Source organism: Vulpes lagopus, chromosome 7 (assembly GCF_018345385.1).
Source record: "Vulpes lagopus strain Blue_001 chromosome 7, ASM1834538v1, whole genome shotgun sequence".
Lineage (NCBI taxonomy): Eukaryota > Metazoa > Chordata > Mammalia > Carnivora > Canidae > Vulpes > Vulpes lagopus.
Window position 1 is genome coordinate 12,684,476 of NC_054830.1, and position 17,458 is coordinate 12,701,933.

A 17,458-nucleotide genomic window follows, 5' to 3' on the forward strand; every position below is an offset into this window, starting at 1 on the left:
TGGTGGGCTAAGTCCCCAGAGGCCCTCAGTTGCCTTGGAATCTCCAGCCCCAGGGCTTGGTCTGATGCTAGGCAGGCATGTGGTGTTGCTAATTATTAGCTTCAAAGGCCACAGGACAGTGGGAACAGGTGGCCTTGCCTCTCCCCCTGGTTCCCCCTGAGAGACTGGGTTCGTCTCCTGTCAGCATAATCCGTGGCTCAGGCAGGGGTCCCAGAGCCAGGGACCACCGAGGTCTCCTGAGTGCGGGCTCCTCAGCCAGCCTTTGTCCACTTTACCTGCCTTTGGGACCGCCCCTTATTCCTCTGCTCCTTCAGACACCAAACTCTGCCTTCCCACACCTCTGTGCCTTTGCACAGGCTGCTCTCCTGCCTCCGGTGAACCCTGGTTTCTCTTTCACAACCCTCCAAAGTGCCCCTTCCTCACACTGGCTCCCCCAGAACCCCCCAGCCACTTGGCAGGGCCCACTAGGCTTGGAGCCTTTGGCTGTGGACACGCTTGAGGGTGGGAGGAGCTGCACACCCCCCCTGACCACACGAGGTAGTAGTAGAGTCCCAGCAACTGGGTCTGACAGCAACCCCCACCCACGGTAGGGTGTTGCGGCCGCTCCCCAATGCCATCCCTGCAAGTGCCATCCCCTCAACATCCAGACGCGGGTGCCAGGTGCCTTCTGATTTTCATATACCCCAAGTTCTTTCCACCGCATGTGGCTCCTCATGGCAGCCGGGGAGGCAGTTATGCCAGAAAGTGGGGCCAACAGGACTGTATCACCCCTGTCACCCTACAGGGCCAAGGCCAACTCAGGACCCAGGCCTGGCACCCAAACTGCTGAGTCTGTTCAACACTTTGAGATTTCTTCCTTTGTCTAGGAGGCTGAAGCCAGGGCCTGAGGCTCTGCAGCTTCTCCCAGGGCCCCCAAATCTGGGCCGACTCGGAGTTGGTGCAGTCTGGAGTTTTCCATCTGTGGCCTCAAGACCCAGTTCTTAGGAGGAGGCCCCCAAGGGTCACGGGATGGGAGGGGCACCCACCCTAGGCCTGCTAGGTCCCTGGAAAGCCAGCACCAACTACAGGTCACTGGGCCCCCTGATCCCCCTTCCACTGCTCTGTCCTCGGGCACTGTTGAAATATACTTTTTATTGCATTTCTGCCGTTTTACAAAAATATGACAAAATAAATTAAAAACAAATAAATAATCGCCTATTCTGTGTGTTTTCTGTTGGTTTTTTTGGGGGGGTTTCCTTTCGTTTCCCCCATCCCGGTTGGAAGGAAAACGGCAGATAGGGGAGGCCCGCCCCCGGCCCCGCCCCAGGAGGGGGCAGCCAACACTGGGGGGCCGTCGGGCCGAAGCGCGTTTTCTGGGTGGCGGCCGCCGCCCCGGTCCCCGGACTGGTATTGCATATGAGAACAGGAAGGCGGAGCTAATGCCAGCCGCTGGGCCAGCACACGGCCTGGGGGCTGGGGCTGGGGCTGGGCGAGGGCGCCGGGGGCTCCGGGGACTCGGAGGTGGGCGGCGGGGGGAGGCTGTAGAAGCTGGCGTCCCCCGGCAGGGGCTGCGGGGCGGGCGGGGGCCCGGCGAGGGCGCAGGGCGGGCACTCGGCGGCGGCGGGGGCGGGGGCCTGGCGGGGGGCGGCGCCCTCGCCCCCGCAGCCCCAGGGCCCGTCCCACTGCCAGCAGCCTGCGGGCGGCGTCGGGGGCCGGGGCAGCGGCGTTGGCGGCGGCGGCGGCGCGGGGCTCCGGCTGCGGCGGGTGCGGAGGGCAGGGGCGCCCACGGGGGCCAGCGCTGTCCCTGCGGAGGCGAGAGGGGCCGTTCCGGGGGGGTGCCGCCCCCGCCGCCGGACCCCGCTCGGACCCTGCCCGCGCTCCCTCCCGGGCTTCCAGGCACATCGAGGGCCTTATTGCTTCTGATCAGTGACAAGGGGTGGGCGTCTTCTGGTGCGTCCCCTGCCTCTGGGCACTGGGCCCCTCCCCGTCATGGGGAGAAGGACGGTCTGAGGAAGTCCCTCTGATATCTGACCTGTGTCCCTGGTGCTGCAGCTGCCACCTCGGGCTCCCAGGGGAGTTAGTTGCTGGAGCCTGGGGCTGGGTGGGGCTGGGGCTGGGACTGGCAAGGTAGGGGTGGGGGTGGGGAGGAGCATGAGACTGGCACCTCTGCTGAGCACAAATGTGGGTGTGGCCTGTGGCCAAGCACCCCGAGCTCCCGGAGTGGGCAGCTCCAGCCCCGACCTCCAAGGAAGGCCTCCTCAAACAGCTGGGCTGCAGGTAGGGACTTGCATAGAGGCCTGGGGGGTCCAGTCCCCCCAGAGTGAGCTGGGTGTGGGGTCTTATAGGAACAGGAGAGGCTGGGCCAGGTGGTGAATGAAGAAGCCTCCTTCATCTCTCCTGGCCCCAGAGCAGGGTGGGCAGGGTGCCCTGGGAGAGGCACTGGGACAGGGGGCTTTGGCTCTCAGGGGTCCTGGAGACACTGGGCAGGCTTGGACTGAGAGGCTCCACATACCACATACCCAGGTTCCCAACCGGTACCAGAGACCGGGCCTCCTCTGTCCCCTGCAGCCCCTCTCCCCAGGCCTGGCCACCCCACCCCTTCCCACAGAGCCGGGCCCAGAGTCCCCACCCCCGAGTTAAAGCTTGTGACCTGAGCCTTCCTCTTCAGGCCGGGGGGCGTCCGGCTCCTCAGCCGCAGCCTCGTCCACCGGCCCACTCCGCTGGGCTCGGCCTCCTCCACCGCCGGGGGTCCCGTCCAGCCGGGCCTGCCCGCCTGCCCCGTTGGACCCGGTGTCAGCCCGGGCCCCGCCGAAAGGGAAGAGCTTGCCGGCGTGGAAGGCCTTGGGTGGTGAGTGGCTGCGCTCTGGGTCCCGCCGGGTCTCAGGCGACTTGAGGAACTTGAAGCTGAGGAAGGCTGGCAGGCGGGTGTCGCTACCCGTGGGTGACTGGGCAGGGGGTGGCCGGGCGGCAGGGCCGGCCCCCGCACTGGCCAGTGAGGACGTAGCCCCCGACGACAGGAACTTGCCCTGCAGCGGGATGATCTGCTTCAGCTTCATGACGTTGTTGGGTGCCAGCAAGGACCCCGGGCGCTTGGGCCGCTCCTGCCCATGGCTACCTGCCCCACCGCCCTTGGCCTTGGTGGAGGCCTTCTCGGGGGCAGCGGGGTCCAGCCCTGAGCCTTCGGCCCGAGCCTCCTCCCGGCCACTGGCATCTCGCTCTCGCCGGGCATGGTGCTCTGCGTGGCGCTGGCGCTCCTCCTCCTCCCGCCGCCGCCGCTGCTGCTGCTGGTAGCGGTGCTGGGCCTGGCGTTCGTGTCTCTGTGGGCAGAACAGAGCCATTACAGGGACCGGGCAGAAAATGCGTGTGAGCTGAGCAGGTGCCAGCTGCGTGTGAGCTGAGCAGGTGCCAGCTGGGGCCCCCACACCCCTGCTGGTGCTCTCTGCAGCAGGGAGGAGAGATCCAAACACCTTTTGGGCACCAGCTGCATTCCTGACCCACACTGGGGCTCTCTGTGGAAGTGGTGAGAGATCTAACCACTTACTGGGTCCCCTGTGCATCCCTGGAACCGCCCTGGGGCTCTCCAAGGAAGCAGGGAGAGATCTAACCACTTATTAGGCACCGACTGCATTCCTGGATCTGTGCCAGTGCTTTCTGAGAATTTAGAAAGCGAACATTACTGGCCACCAACTCTGTCCCCCGCCATGTGCCAGACACTGTCTTAACAACTGGGAGAGCAGTAAACACGTATCGGGCCTCAACAGTTCTCTGCGTTCTGGAGACCCAGTGATAGAATCACGACTGACACAGACCAGAGTCCATGCTGGCCAGTCCAGGAGCCACATGTGGCTTTGTCAGTGTTGATTTAAATCATTAAAATAAAATAAGAATTGCATTTCGCGGTTGTACCAAGCCCATGTCAAGCGCCCGCCAGCCACCTGTAGTGAGGGGCCACGCGAGCAGCGCAGAGACACATTCCGTCATCGTGGAGAGCGCCGCCTGGCGCTGCTGAGCTCCTTGGCCCACTCCGCAGCTTTCCGAGGAATGTGGCAGAAGCTGGGCTTCTAGGAAGCATCAGCTGTGTCCCTGGCCCCAAACAGGGCACCGCCGGTGAGCTGGCGATGACTAAAGGCCCACAAGTGCCAGCCTGGTGCTGGATGCCACCAGGGATTCCGGGAGGGACCGGCCTGTTCGGAGTGCTAATTATTACACTGGGCTCTGCACCTCTTCCCTGCTGCTAGCAAGCGGGCTGCCAGCCAGGCAGGCCGGAGGAGCCCCACCGAGGGAAGGCGTGAACCGAGCCCAGCCCCCGCCAGCGTACCTTGAAGGCCTCCCGGCGCTGGTACTCCAGCTTGGCCATCTCCTCGGCCACCCAGCCTGGGATGTCGGGGATGGCCACGTGGATGAGGTACTTGAGGAGCAGCGCGAAGTGCTGAGGCGACAGAGGAGGAGGCTGCAGGCTCGGGGACGCCCTGCCGGGCCCCAGCTCCTCCACCCAGCCACCGGCCCCACCTCGAGCACCACCACGGACACGATGGCCGCCTCGGGGCTGAGCCAGGGGAAGAGGCGCTGCAGCTGCCCACACTGGCCGATCAGGTAGCAGTTGACCACGATCGCCAGGACGCCCATGGCCTCCATCACCTTCTGCAGGGGAACACGGGGGTGGGGCGCTCAGGTGGGGTCCGGCCCCCCTTCCTGGGCCTCCCGCCCCTCCCCAGCACACCCTGACTCCCTTTGGGCCTCGGCCGTCCCCACACCTGCCACTGGCCGATGCTCTCGACCCGCTGCCCGAAGGGCCGCTGCAGCCCCGTGCACAGCTTGAGGGCGTCGCTCCGGATCTCGATGAGGTTGTTGACCAGGGCGCACAGAGCAGCCAGGGGGAAGGCAGACGAGAAGAGCACAACATAGCCGAACTGCACGAACATCTCCTGATAGTCCTGGAACGTGTCCTGCAGGCGGGTGCCTGGGTGTGGCCTTGGGCCCTCCCTTGGACCAGGATGCCTCCTTCCTTAGACTACCTTCTTCTCTCAAGCCCACCTCCCTCTGATTATGCTGAATGGACCCAGAGCGCCCCCTCCAGCAAGCTTCCAGCCCCCTAGCCCCACCCTCAGACTGTCTGCCCTGCCCTCAGAGGGCCGGGCCTTGATCCTCAGATGCCCTCCTCACCTCGTACTTCTTCATACAGCTCTCAAGCTCGGCCTGGGTGAGCTGCGGAGAGTGGTCCTCCTCGGGGGGATCAATCCAAGATGACCGATTCTGCCGCCGCTGCCTCCGGCCCGAGTCTCCCGAGCCCGGCTCTGGGTCTGGGCCCCCATCTGGCCCCTGGTCACGGCCCTCGCCCCCAGCCCGGCGGAGCAGGACGGCCGGAGGCTCCCGCTCAGGACTGCCGGGAGCCCCTTCGGCCTCATCGTCGTCTTCGGCCAGTGTGAACACTCCCGGCTCCAGCCCCTTCTCCACCATCGTGGGGCTCCCCTCCTCTAGGAGGGCCTCCGGGCCAGGCCGCCGCCGCCCAGCCCCTCGTTCAGCAAAGCTGACTTTCTTCAGCCTGAGCCCGCAGTCCAGGAGGCCACTCTCCTCACCCTCCTCCTCGTCATCTTCCTCATCCTCCTCCTCCTCCTCCTCCTCTTCCTCTTCCTCTTTGCCCCCTCGAGGGCCATCCCCCACCTCCCCACCTTCCCCTGCAGGCCGCCGCTCCACTGTGGCCTCCTCCTCCTCCTCAGGTGCCCCGCAGCCCCCACTGAGACACCTGCGGCCCCCGCTGCCACCACCACCACCCTCTTCAGCCTGGGGTTCCAGGCGGCGGGGCGCGGGGCGCTGGAGGCTCAGCAGGCCAAGCAGGGCACGGGCCAGCTCCCAGGCTGCCTGCAGGCCGAGCTCGCCTCGGCCCAGCCGGCGGTACAGGTGAGGCTGCAGGACCTCGCGCACATTCTGCAGGAACTGGCGGGTGATCAGCAGAGTGGCCAGCATCTGGGGGCAGGAAGGGGGAGGAGAGAGGCCACGTGGGGCGTGGGCGGGGCCCGGGGCACCAGGGCGGGCTGCTGGCACTGGGCACCCGCCCTCCGGGAGCAAGTTTCCAGACACATGCCCTGAAGCCAGTAGCTAACTCCAGCCCTTTAGATGTCCCCGGACGGACGTGGAGGCCCCAGCACTCAACCCCGGCAGCCTCTACCACCATTCATCTGCCACAAACCATAGCCCAGTGGGCCACAGCGTTCCTAGCCAACCTCCTGCAGTTGCAGCGCATGTTGCAGGGAGGCCTGCTGTGGGGTCCCCCTGCTTGCAGCCCTGCCCAGGAGCTCAGCTGGTACCCAGGGCCTTGAAAGGCCCCTGCCATCTGCACCCCATCAGCAGGGCCCCAGCGCCTTGGAAACATGCACCCGAGGCTCAGGCAGCGTGAGGCCCCAAGCACAGCCACACTGCCCGCCCTGGCAAGGCCTGCAGGCCTGCCGTCTGCCCATACTTTGGCCCGGGCCATGAGCAGGAGGCCCCGGAGGGAGAGGAGGAGCAGGTGGAACCGCAGGGCCGCGAGCGGGACCAGCACCGCCCGAAGCTGCCGCTCGAGGCTCTGGGACAGGGACAGGACGAGCAGGAGCTGTGGAGGGACCGACGGACAGGTGGACGGACAGATGGGGGGACGACAGGCAGAGAGAGGACACACGGACGGACGGACAGAGAGAGAAGGATGGAGGGTGCGGGGGAGGGGCTGGAGAGCCCGTGGACCCCTTGGGCCAAGTCCGGCCCCCCACTGGCCACCACTGGGGGGCACTGCCTTGGGCTGGGGGGATCTCACCTCTTTCAAGCGCTCCATGTCCTTGAGGTAGAAGCCAATGTAGAAGAGGCTCAGGTAGGAGTTGACAAACTGGAACTGTGGGAAGTAAGCAGGTGGGCAATCGCTCTGCTGCCCCGTCCCCAGGAGCCCCTCCCATGCCCCCTGCAGCCTCCCTGCTGCCTGCCTGCTGGCCACGGCTCACCAGGACGACTTTGATGATGAGGTGCTTCTCGTAGGCGCTCTCCAGCCGGTAATTCTCTGGGGGCCGAAGAGGTGAGTGAGGAGGTGGCCCAGGCCCCCTGAAAGCAGCAGGGGGCCCTGTAGGGCAGTAGGGACCTCCCTCCCCAGGGCAGCGGGACCTCCCCTGGCAGGGCATACCCATGTCGTTGAGCCAGATGGCGAGCTTCTTATAGCCCTCAGCACTTGCGCTGACCAGCAGAGCCAGCACAACCTTGGGCAGGAAACGGGCAAGACGGGGCAGCCCCTTCACACTCAGCACCAGCTCCTGCAGGGGCAGGGGGGTTCACAGGTCACCCTGGCATCCGGGCTTAGCTCAGAGTGGACCTGGGCAGGTGGCTGCCAGGTCAAGGACCAAGGCCAGGGCTGGGGGCTGGAGGTCACCTGCAGCTGGAAGCAGCCCAGCATGAGCAGAAACACGCAGGCCAGGCAGGTGAGGCATAACGGGAGACTCACAAGCAGCTGGAAAAGCAGCCGCTTCCAGGGTGGGTAGTAGAACTCCTCAGCCCGAGTCACAGGGCTGATGCGCCGGATGCCCTGGCAGAGGGTGGGGGTGGGGCTCAGCAGGAGGCCAGAGGGGCTGCCCCTGCCCCTCCCCCACCTTCCCAGTCCTCTGAATTCAATTTCCTCCCACCACGCCTTTGCTTCTGTGGTGCCCACACCTAGTACACCTTTCCCAGTCCCTCAAATGCAATTTCCCACAATCTCTGCCCCTGCAGTGCCCCCCACCTCCACCTGTCACTCTTGGAGTCAGATACCCCCGACTGACCCTGAACTGGGGTCGTGGCTCCTCCACAGCTTCTCCAGGTGAGTCCAGCGTCCCCCATTTGTAGGCCAGCTCTGCCCCCCTCCGTTTCCACTCCTCCAAGAACAGGGTCGACCAGACCACGTTGAAGAGGGCAAAAACCACACACGAAACATCCCGGCTTGTCTGGGGACAGCAGAAGGCTGAGCTGTTGGCCAAGCTGGCCCAGGGAGGAGGGAGGTGTCTCAGGTACCCCAGCCCCTGCCCAGCCCACTCCCAGCACCTGATCAGCCTCCGTAAATGTGTACAGGACGGAGCCAAAAACAGCTGGGTATACCATCGCTGATGTGTAGAAACCCAGCCAGGCAAAGTACATGGCAATCTTCACTCCAAAGTAGTCACAGATCTCATCTGCCAGGGGCACAGTCAGGGGGTCCTGGTCAGCCCTGCCCGCTTCCTGAGACTCCCGCACCCCCCACCACCACCTGGGGCCACACCTAAAGGCTGGTTTTCACACACAGCTTGCACCCATGACTTCATGAGGCGGTTCAGGATGCGCTGCTCATGGACCGGGAACACCTGCTGGATGATCCCGCGGGCTGCCAGCTCAGGGACTGTGGGGGGATAAGAGCAGGACCTTGGCCGAAACCCAAGTCACAGTTTTTCCCTGCCTTTAAATCTTCAGAAGCTCTTCCCAGGGGAGGAGTTCTGAGTGGGCAGGATGTCTGGTTCTCCTTCAGAATTGGGAGGTGCAGAGGCAGGCAGGAGGGGGTGCAGGAATCCACCTGGAGGGTGAGGTCCTAGGGTGGAACCTTGTATTTAAATAAAGCCATCGGCCTCAGTTCACTGCTGCGAACGTCTGAGGAATGGTGCTAAATTGGCATCAGAAGGTGAACTTGCAGCAGCTGCTTTCTGGGAGAGGAAACTGAGGCCCAGGGCCACACCTCACAAGGCATGGAGTGCTGTCCATGGTCCTGCCCCTGCCTTATCCCAGACCCAGAGAAAGGTTTCTCCTGGACACGCCTCCCGGGAGCTAAGCCCCACCCCTACGCTAAGGCCACACCCCCTCACCGCATTGATTGATGTCTCTAGGCCCCGCCCCCTCGCTCCCGATAGGCTGCACTCTAAGAGCCCCACCCAACTCCCCACGTGTGATTGGAGGCTGGTCCCGCCCACTTACTGATTGGCTGGTCCTCCAGGAAGCGCACGTTGTGCAGCGCCTCGCCCTGCTTTGCGCGTAGGTTCTGTAGCCAGAAGCGGATGATGCTCTGGCGTTCCTGCGGGGGACAGGGCTTGAGCACAGGGAGCAGCAGCCCAAGGGCTAGGGATGCGCACTGGGAGCCAGAGCTGGCCGCACCTGGGAGGTGAAGAAGCGCAGCTCACTCTCCACGTTCTCGTAGATGAAGTCCTCCTCGCAGGAGAAGCCGCGGGTGCCCCCGCCAAACTCGGCCTTCACTGCTTTGCGCAAACCGAGCTCGTCGGCTCCTCGAAGTAGGCTGCCGGGAAGACACGGAGCTGGGGTCACAGGGAGACCCCTGGCTCACGTCCTGGAGCTAGGGTTGGTGTACCTGGCGGCCACCTGGGACAAATGCAGGGCACTAGACCTTGCAGTTGGTTCTTGAAGGGCGGGGAGCTGGGTAGCAGGGTCAGCGAGAGGCCAGGGACAGAGACTCGCCTCTCATATGTGGCGGTGACGAAGAAGGCATAGGCACGCGTGTGGCGGTGGTGGCGGACTTGCACGATGAGCTCGGGGATGCCCACGCGGATGTGGTTCAGCAGCCATAGCAGCGTGTGGTCATCAGTCGTGTCTGCCAAGGGGCACAGGGACTGATGGCTCTCGCCACAAGGGGTCCGAGGCCTCTTACAGACTCCTACTCAGGGGAGCCCAGCTCAGGGGAGCCCATCTGGGCAGCGGGCAGGCGGCGGGCACAGGTACCTGGAAAGGTCATCAGCACGTCGCAGTTCTCCGTGGGCACTGTCTTCATCCACGCCTTGTGTGACACCAGATAGCGACCAGCCTGCAGCAGCCGCTTCCCAAAAAGCTTATCTAGGGGGCAGGCGGGGCAGGGCCCAGGTCAGGCCACTCCCAGACCAGGACCCCAGCCTCCAGTTCAGTCATTCCCGCCCTAGCCCCTGCTCACACACTCAGTCTGGCGTTCAAGGACCTGCAAGCTTTGGCCTTGGCTTGTTTCCTTCCCTCCTCGTCCTTGCAACCAGCCAGGAACGCCCTTCCCCCAGGTCCTCCCTTACAAATCTTACTCATTCTTGAGGCCCAGCTCCGCCTCCAAAACCACAATCGATGGGGCGCTCACTAGCAGCCCTGAGCACTTCACCACATCATGTCAGCGCGTCCTCATAGCTGGGCGCGGTTCTTACCCCCATTTCACAGGTGAGGAAACTGAGGACCGGGGCGTTTAAGTCACGCACCCAAGGTCACACAGGCGAGCTGGGATTCGAACCCAGGACCGTAGGATTCTGTATCCTCTGCGGAGAGGCTCTCTCAAGCGCATCCCTGCCGGGCTGCGATCTGGTAGCCCAGGGGGTGACTGAGCTCAGCCCCGGGCCAGGGTTCTCGGAGGGGCGTGTCCGCGTCTCTGCGCGGGGACCCCTGCCCCCTGCGCCGTCCCAGCCGCGCCGGCCTCGCCGCAGCCGCAGTGCCGGGAGAAGCCGGCCCCTCGACAGGACTCTAGGCCCGGGACCGCTGACCCCAATCCCACTCCCCGCCCGGCCGCCGCGCACCACAGGCACCTGCAGCGCTGTCAGATCCGGCCGCCGCACACATACCCAGAACTCCAGACGCCGGGGCTGCAGGCTCGCCCTCAGGCGGGGGCCTCTTGCCACGCTCGCCCTCCAGGGACGTGCCCCCGGCGCTGGAGGTGGCTTCGGCCATGGCGAGGGCAGGTCAGGTCAGGGGCTGCGGGCGGCCCGAGCGCCGGGGGGCCGCGGGCTCATCGGGCCGGTGCAGCCGGCGGAGCGCGCTGGAGGTGGAGACAAAGGCCGCGCCCGCCCGCGCCGGCCGCCGTCCCCGCGTGCCCGAGCGCTGCTTGTCGTCTCCGCCCGCGCGGAACCTCGATTCTCCTTCTCGTCCCCGCGCACGTCGCTATTGGGTTCTCGACTCCGCCCGTGTTGTTTTCTGGATTTCGTTCTCGCCCGCCCACTTCGTTTTCTGGTGCCCGTCTCCGCCCGCACCAAAGATGTATTCTCCTCCGAGTCCCCGCCCGCGGTCTAATTCTGGGTCTCGTCGCCGCCCGCCCCAGGCCCCAGATTCACCCCCTCGGAGCCTTAGTTTCCCCGTCTGCACGGGCACGGTTTGGAATCTTGAGTTGGGCCTGATTTTGACAACGTCAGGACTTGGGAAGGGGTGGGCTCGGGCCGAGGAGATTCCAGGCAGCAGTGACTTCACCGCAGCTAGAATACGAATTAATAGTTACAGCAAGTCCTGCCCTCAGGGCCTTAGCATGTGCCGGTCAGCTCCTTGGGGCACTCGTCACACCTTCTCCGTCCACTTCTCAGGACGAAACGTCCTCAGAGAGGACCCGAGAGAGATGCCAATTTTAGCAAATTGAATTTCAACAAACGAATACACTTTTAGTGGGATGTAGTTATGCCCAAACCTTATTCACTGTTTATCTGAAATTCACATTGAACTGGACGTCCTGTACAGGTTCATCTGCACCCAGACCCCTGACTGTCCTGCACAGGCACTTCGGGTAGGCCGGGGGCCCAGCGAGGGCAGGGGCCCCTCCAGGTTCGTAGTGCACACAGTAGGCACCTGATGTGTACTTGTGACAGAGGGAACAACTCGGGGAAGGCGAGTGTCCGCGTTCGTCACCCTTTGACAAATGAAAAAGTCGAGCGGGTCGAGGCAGGGATCCGAACTCCAGCGGGTCGGACGGACAGATTCTTCCCCAAATGCAAAGTGCGTCGCCCGCCCGCTCCATCCGAGAACCAGAGAACCGTCCGTGCGACCGCGGCCGGCGGAGACCCAGCCCAGCGCCTAGAATTCCACCCTCAGCGCTTTATCCCGCTCGCCAGCGCTGTCCTGGGTTAACCTGAGAGAAATCCTTGAGACTCCCCTTTCTGGCCTTCGGGGAGCCCGGCCCGGAGGACCGGACACTCGGCTCCGCGGGGCAGGCCCGGGCCAGGAAAGCCCAACGGGGCAGAGAGCGTGATGCTGGGGGGTTCCAGAAAGGCGTCCTGTCGGGGGAGGGGGGGCCCTAGAGCTGGGGCCTGAGGACGAGTTGGTCCGATGCAGGGATTCCGAGGAGGGAACGGCGGGAGGCAAGGATGGGGTAGGGGAGAAACAGAGTTCTGGGCACACAGGTAGGCATCTTCCCAGGAATTTGGACAAGGTTTGGCCGGGGCCGGGGCGTGGGCTCCCCGGAACTCGTCCCTCTCCGCCCCTGAGTTGTTCTTGCTCCGCCTAAAGCTGCGGAGTGGCCGGATGTTAAATACGGGGCTCGCATCCTCGCCTCCGTGTGATTCCCACGGCCCTGGGCCAAGCTCGGTTCTTCCTCCCACCCTCCATTTCCGGTGTCTGGGATACCCGCGCTTCCTTGGGTCCTAAAAATTCGGTCTAATGTTGCCGGGGGAACGCCATTTCGCTGCACCCCCGCGTGTGGCCTCCCCCCGCCTCTTTCCCTGTCGCCAGCCAATAGGAACGGAGATCTTCAGTGGGTGGGCCGTACGCCTCCTGAGGGGCCCAATGACGATCGAGCGTCTCTCAGCGCTCCACCAGTCACGCCGCGGAGTGGGCGGGTCCTCCTGCCAGGACTAGAAGCCACCCAGGCAGAGCGGGTAGGCGGGTCGCTGGTTGTGAATCCATGTGGCGGGGGTTGTGGAGCCTAGTAGCCCGGGGCGCACGTGGGCCTCGCAGGTGGGGCGATACAGGAAACGGGTGTGACAGCGTGGGGGTGCCTGCTTGGGCTCCGAACCCTTTCCCTGGGGTCTGTGGGCCCGGTTCCCTGCGGCAGGATCACCTTTCGCATTTTTCCAAGCCCCAATCCGTTCATCCCCCTGCCGCAGAGCCGACATCTGGGTCACCTGTTGGCCTCAGAGTACCCGTTCGGGTCACATTCTAACACCAGCCTCCGCCCCCTCACAATGTATCCATCCCCCGTCGCAGGCCCACATCAGGGTCACCCTCTGGCCTCGGGCGCCCCTCTGCCCATCCCCCAGCCGCAGAGCCTCCCCCGGGGCATCTCCCCACTCCCTGTCCACCTGCTCTCTGTCCACCTGCTCTCTGGCAAAGAGCCTCCCAGAGGCACTGATCTCCTCCTCTGCAGTCCCAGGTCGTGCACGCGCCAGGGCAGCGGCGCCCCGGTCCCCGGGGCCGGGGCCACCATCTTCGCGCTGAGCTCCGGGCAAGGCCGCTGCGGCATCGCGGTGATCCGGACCAGCGGCCCCGCCAGCGGCCACGCCCTCCGGAGCCTCACGGCGCCCCGGGACTTGCCCCCGGCTCGCAGCGCCTGCCTGCGCCTGCTCAGCCATCCCCATTCCGGGGAGCCGTTGGACCGCGCGCTGGTGCTCTGGTTCCCAGGTGAGGGGCTCCAGATCCCGAACCTGCTGTAGCTCTCCTGACCCAGTTTCCACACACACACACACCCGCCCGGCGTTTGCCTGGCCGCACTCCTCGACTCCCATCTCGCCACACCAGGTCCCCAAAGTTTCACGGGTGAGGACTGCGCGGAATTCCACGTGCATGGAGGCTCGGCGGTGGTGAGTGGCGTCCTGCAGGCCCTGGGTGAGTCTGCAGCCTTGGGCTCGAAGTCTGGCTCTGCCAGGGGACCCCGTGGGGGCCAGGGAGCTCAGGACCCAGTACCTTCCCGCAGGCAGTGTGCCAGGGCTGCGGCCGGCCGAGGCCGGTGAGTTCACCAGGCGGGCATTCGCTCACGGAAAGCTGAGCCTGACCGAGGTGGAGGGGCTGGCGGATCTAATTCATGCAGAAACCGAGGCGCAGCGGCGGCAGGCACTGAGGCAGCTGGACGGGGAACTGGGCCACCTCTGCCATGGCTGGGCCAAGACTCTCACCAAGGCAAGCCCCCTCTGCACCCATTCTCCTCTTAGAGACCCCACCTGCCATTCTGTGTGTGAGAACTTCCTCTGCCTGAGCCTCCAGTCTGGTCCCTTAGGTCAGGCTGGACCTGGGTTCTTGAACGACCACACCTCCACCTCCCTCCCTACACCCCTCCCCCAGGCTCTGGCTCATGTGGAGGCCTATATCGATTTTGGTGAGGATGACAACCTGGAGGAGGGTGTCCTCGAGCGAGGTGAGTCCTCCTAAGGGTTGGGGACACCTGGCATCTTAGCCCTATGAAGCTCCCACATCCTTTCCCCTCTGCTTTCTTCCATCCACAGCCAACAGCCAAGTGCGGGAGCTGGAGCTGGCGCTGAGCGCACATCTTCGAGATGCCAGGCGCGGGCAGAGGCTTCGTTCAGGAGCGCACATAGTGGTCACAGGCCCCCCCAACGCCGGCAAGAGCAGCCTGGTGAACCTACTCAGTGCGTGGGAGGCGGGCGGAGGCGGGGCCTAGTGTCGGGGGCGGGGCAGGGAACTGGGGTGGTGCTCAGGTATGAGGGAGGGTCCTCGAGGATGGAAGCGCAGTCTAGCCGGGAGGTGGAGCCTGGGGGAGGGGCTCCGTCGCCTCTGCCCCGCCCCCTTGGTGATAACCCCTACTCCCCACTCCATCCTAGGCCGGAAGCCTGTGTCCATAGTGTCGCCGGAGCCGGGGACCACCCGCGACGTGCTGGAGACCCCCGTGGACCTGGCTGGGTTCCCCGCGCTGCTGAGCGACACGGCGGGGTTGCGGGAGGGCGCGGGGCCGGTGGAGCAGGAGGGCGTGCGGCGCGCCCGCCAGAGGTAGGCCTGCAGGGTGGTGGGATGGGGAGACAGAGCCCTTCCGTTCCCGTTTCTCCTTGCTGCATTTATTTTGGGTCCTTCTCAAATCACGAAAGGCTGCTAAGCTCCCTCGAGCGGGGACTCTGATATGGGGAGAACAACTGTTAAAATTAAGCCTCTGGGACGCCTGGGTGGCTCAGCCGTTGAGCCTCTGCCTTTGGCTCAGGTCGTGATCCAGGAGTCCGGGGAGTCCCGCATCGGGCCAGGGGTCTACTTCTCCCTCTGCCCGTGTCTCTGCCTCTCTCTGGGTGTCTCTCGTGAATAAATAAATAAAATCTTTTTTAAAAGAATTAAAAAATAGGGATCCCTGGGTGGCGCAGCGGTTTGGCGCCTGCCTTTGGCCCGGGGCGCGATCTTAGAGACCCGGGATCGAATCCCACATCGGGCTCCCGGTGCATGGAGCCTGCTTCTCCCTCTGCCTGTGTCTCTGCCTCTCTCTTTCTCTCTCTGTAACTATCATAAATAAATAGATTTAAAAAATTTAAAAAAAAAATAAAAGAATTAAAAAATAAATAAATGAAATGAAATTCAGCCTCTGCTCCTGCCCCGCCCCTCTTGCCCCACCCCACATACTACACCCCGCCCCGCCCTCACCTACCCGGCCCTTCCGCCCTCCTCAATCTTCATGCCCTTAATTACTCAACTCTGGGGTCAATGCCCGGTTGGTTCTCCCTGTTCCCCCAGGCTGGAGCAGGCTGATCTCATTCTGGCCGTGTTAGATGCTACGGACCTGGCCTCTCCGTCCAGCCGCAGCTTCCTGGACACCGTTGTCGTCCCCGCGGGAGCTGGGAGCCCCAGTGAGAACAGCCAGCGCCTCCTGCTGGTGCTGAACAAATCGGACTTACTGCCTCGAGGGGGCCCAGACCTCAGTCCCCACCTGCCTCCGCATCTGCTGCTGTCCTGCTTGACCGGAGAGGGATTGGACGGCCTCCTGGAGGCGCTGAGGAAGGAGCTGGCTGAAGTGTGAGCCGCCCTCCGCCCCGCGCCCCTCCGCCCGTCCCTCCACCCGTCCCTGCCCCGCAGCCTGCCTCAGCCCGCCTTCAAGTCAGGGCTGAGCCACTGGCCTTGGATGCCTACCTGCCCCCAGGCTCGTTTTCTGTACCTACAGAGTGCAAGTGAGCATCCCCCTTCCAGTGGTAGTTGTGAAAGGTGAGAAAGACTGCATGGTTTGTCCCTTGCAGGTGTGGGGACCCGTCTACAGGCCCACCACTTCTGACGCGGGCAAGGCACCAGCATCATCTCCAGGGCTGCCTGGATGCTCTCAGCCACTACAAGCAGACAAAAGACCTAGCCCTGGCTGCTGAGGCACTGCGACTCGCCCGCGGCCACCTGGCCCGCATCACCGGTGGAGGGGACACTGAGGAGATCCTGGACATCATCTTCCGGGACTTCTGTGTGGGCAAGTGAGAGGACCACTGAAACTCTCAGCCAGAAGCCCTGAGGCATGTGGGCACAGCTTAGGCCAAGTGAGAATTTCATCCCATGGGGAAAGACCTTGTCCCCAGAATGATGAGCAAAGTGGCTGCCTTCAGAAGTGGTGAGCTCCCTGTTGCTGGCAGTAAGTAAGCTACAGCCAGCCACATTCCCTTGTGGGGACATGCTAGGGGTTCAAGCCCTGGATGGAACTGAACGGAGGTCCCTTTGGGTGTCCGATGCTGGAGGAAGTAGGAGTGGATGGTTGGATGGGGGTGGGGTCTTTGGGAGGGCCTTTGTTTTGTAGTTCTTAATTTATTTTGCAAATACCAAAGGAACAGACAAAATTCAGGTGATTCAGAAATGCCTAAACATGGCAATCTCCCTCCCATCCCTTGGGGGTCACAGCTTAACTTGTGTACTTCCAGAATTGATTTTCTCTGCTCTTTTACATACTTGTGTACACACCTATAAAATATGTTTTGTCGGGCACCTGGGTGGCTCAGTGATTGAGCATCTGCCTTGGGCTCAGGTCGTGATCCCTGGGTCCTGGGATCGAGTTCTATATCAGGCTCCCCACAGGGAGCCTGCTTGTCCCTCTGCCTGTATCTCTGCCTCTCTCTGGATGTCTCTCATGAATAAATAAACAAAATCTTAAAAAATATATATGTTTTGTCTTATATTTTGTACATAAGTTGTGTATTGCTCTGCAAGTTGTCATTCTCTTTTTTAGTATTAATCTTGAAGCTTTGCCTCTTAATATTTAAAAGAGCCTTGCAAGATCCCGGGTCCCAATGCCCTCCAAGCTTATGCATTCATTCCCTCCGTAACTATCAAGCACCTGCTGTGTGCTAGAACTACACGCATGATTTTATTGGGTTTTCATAACAGCACAACACAAAGAGTATTTTCTTTTAGTTTTACAGATGGGGAAACTAATGCTCAGAGACTTAGTTACTTGCTGGACATCCCCACCTTTGGGATTTGCACATAGGTTTGTTTGGACTTCCGGTTTGAGTTTGCTGCAGGCCTTCTGTGCAACAGGTTGAGTGCAGGATGCTGGGGACACAGAGGGGACCGATTGTCACAGGTGCTGCCCCTGCCCACGTTAGAAACCTGTTTCCTTATGGTGAGATCTGATGGCTGCCGTGTGAGCTTCTGATGAGGAGGAGACCTCCTTGCTCAGGTACATGAGGGCAGGCTGCCTTGCTGAGGTGCCATTGGTACTGACAGCCGAATGGTGAGAAGGAAACCAGATGGAGGACGTTGATGACAGTATCCCAGGCAGAGGGCACAGCATGTGCAAAGGTCCTGAGGTGGGAGCCTCATACTGTGTTCAAGGAACAGTGAGGTGGCCAGTATGGCTGAAGTAATGAGTGAGGGGGAGAGAGGAGGGAGATGAGTGGAGGAAGAGAGGGAG

General features: G+C 62.9%; 2 protein-coding genes across 4 annotated transcripts; one reads left to right on the forward strand and one right to left on the reverse strand.

Annotated features, from left to right (window-relative positions):
- Window positions 1-940: 940 nt before the first annotated feature.
- ANO8 (anoctamin 8) lies at window positions 941-10,886 on the reverse strand. Of its 3 annotated transcripts, XM_041762752.1 has the most exons (19): window positions 10,512-10,883; window positions 9,664-9,774; window positions 9,403-9,535; window positions 9,085-9,223; window positions 8,908-9,004; window positions 8,225-8,341; window positions 8,011-8,138; window positions 7,752-7,913; window positions 7,367-7,519; window positions 7,124-7,250; window positions 6,948-7,003; window positions 6,767-6,841; window positions 6,437-6,568; window positions 5,143-5,943; window positions 4,734-4,925; window positions 4,489-4,620; window positions 4,298-4,408; window positions 2,630-3,296; window positions 941-1,783 (listed from the first exon to the last, which is right to left on the reverse strand). In XM_041762752.1, exons 1-19 carry the CDS (start codon window positions 10,615-10,617, stop codon window positions 1,416-1,418), a joined length of 3,807 nt encoding a protein of 1,268 aa, XP_041618686.1. In that variant the 5' UTR covers window positions 10,618-10,883; the 3' UTR covers window positions 941-1,415. The 3 variants fall into 3 exon arrangements, with proteins under 3 accessions (XP_041618686.1, XP_041618687.1, XP_041618688.1); XM_041762753.1 differs by lacking the exon at window positions 6,437-6,568 and having other exon boundaries at window positions 10,512-10,881; XM_041762754.1 differs by lacking the exon at window positions 941-1,783 and having other exon boundaries at window positions 2,951-3,296; window positions 4,734-4,962; window positions 10,512-10,886.
- Window positions 10,887-12,520: 1,634 nt separating this feature from the next.
- Window positions 12,521-16,633, forward strand: GTPBP3 (GTP binding protein 3, mitochondrial). The gene is made up of 9 exons (XM_041760339.1): window positions 12,521-12,603; window positions 13,013-13,266; window positions 13,384-13,470; window positions 13,559-13,761; window positions 13,924-13,996; window positions 14,085-14,228; window positions 14,421-14,586; window positions 15,310-15,588; window positions 15,807-16,633. Exons 1-9 carry the CDS (start codon window positions 12,551-12,553, stop codon window positions 16,030-16,032), a joined length of 1,485 nt encoding a protein of 494 aa, XP_041616273.1. The 5' UTR covers window positions 12,521-12,550; the 3' UTR covers window positions 16,033-16,633.
- Window positions 16,634-17,458: the final 825 nt, after the last annotated feature.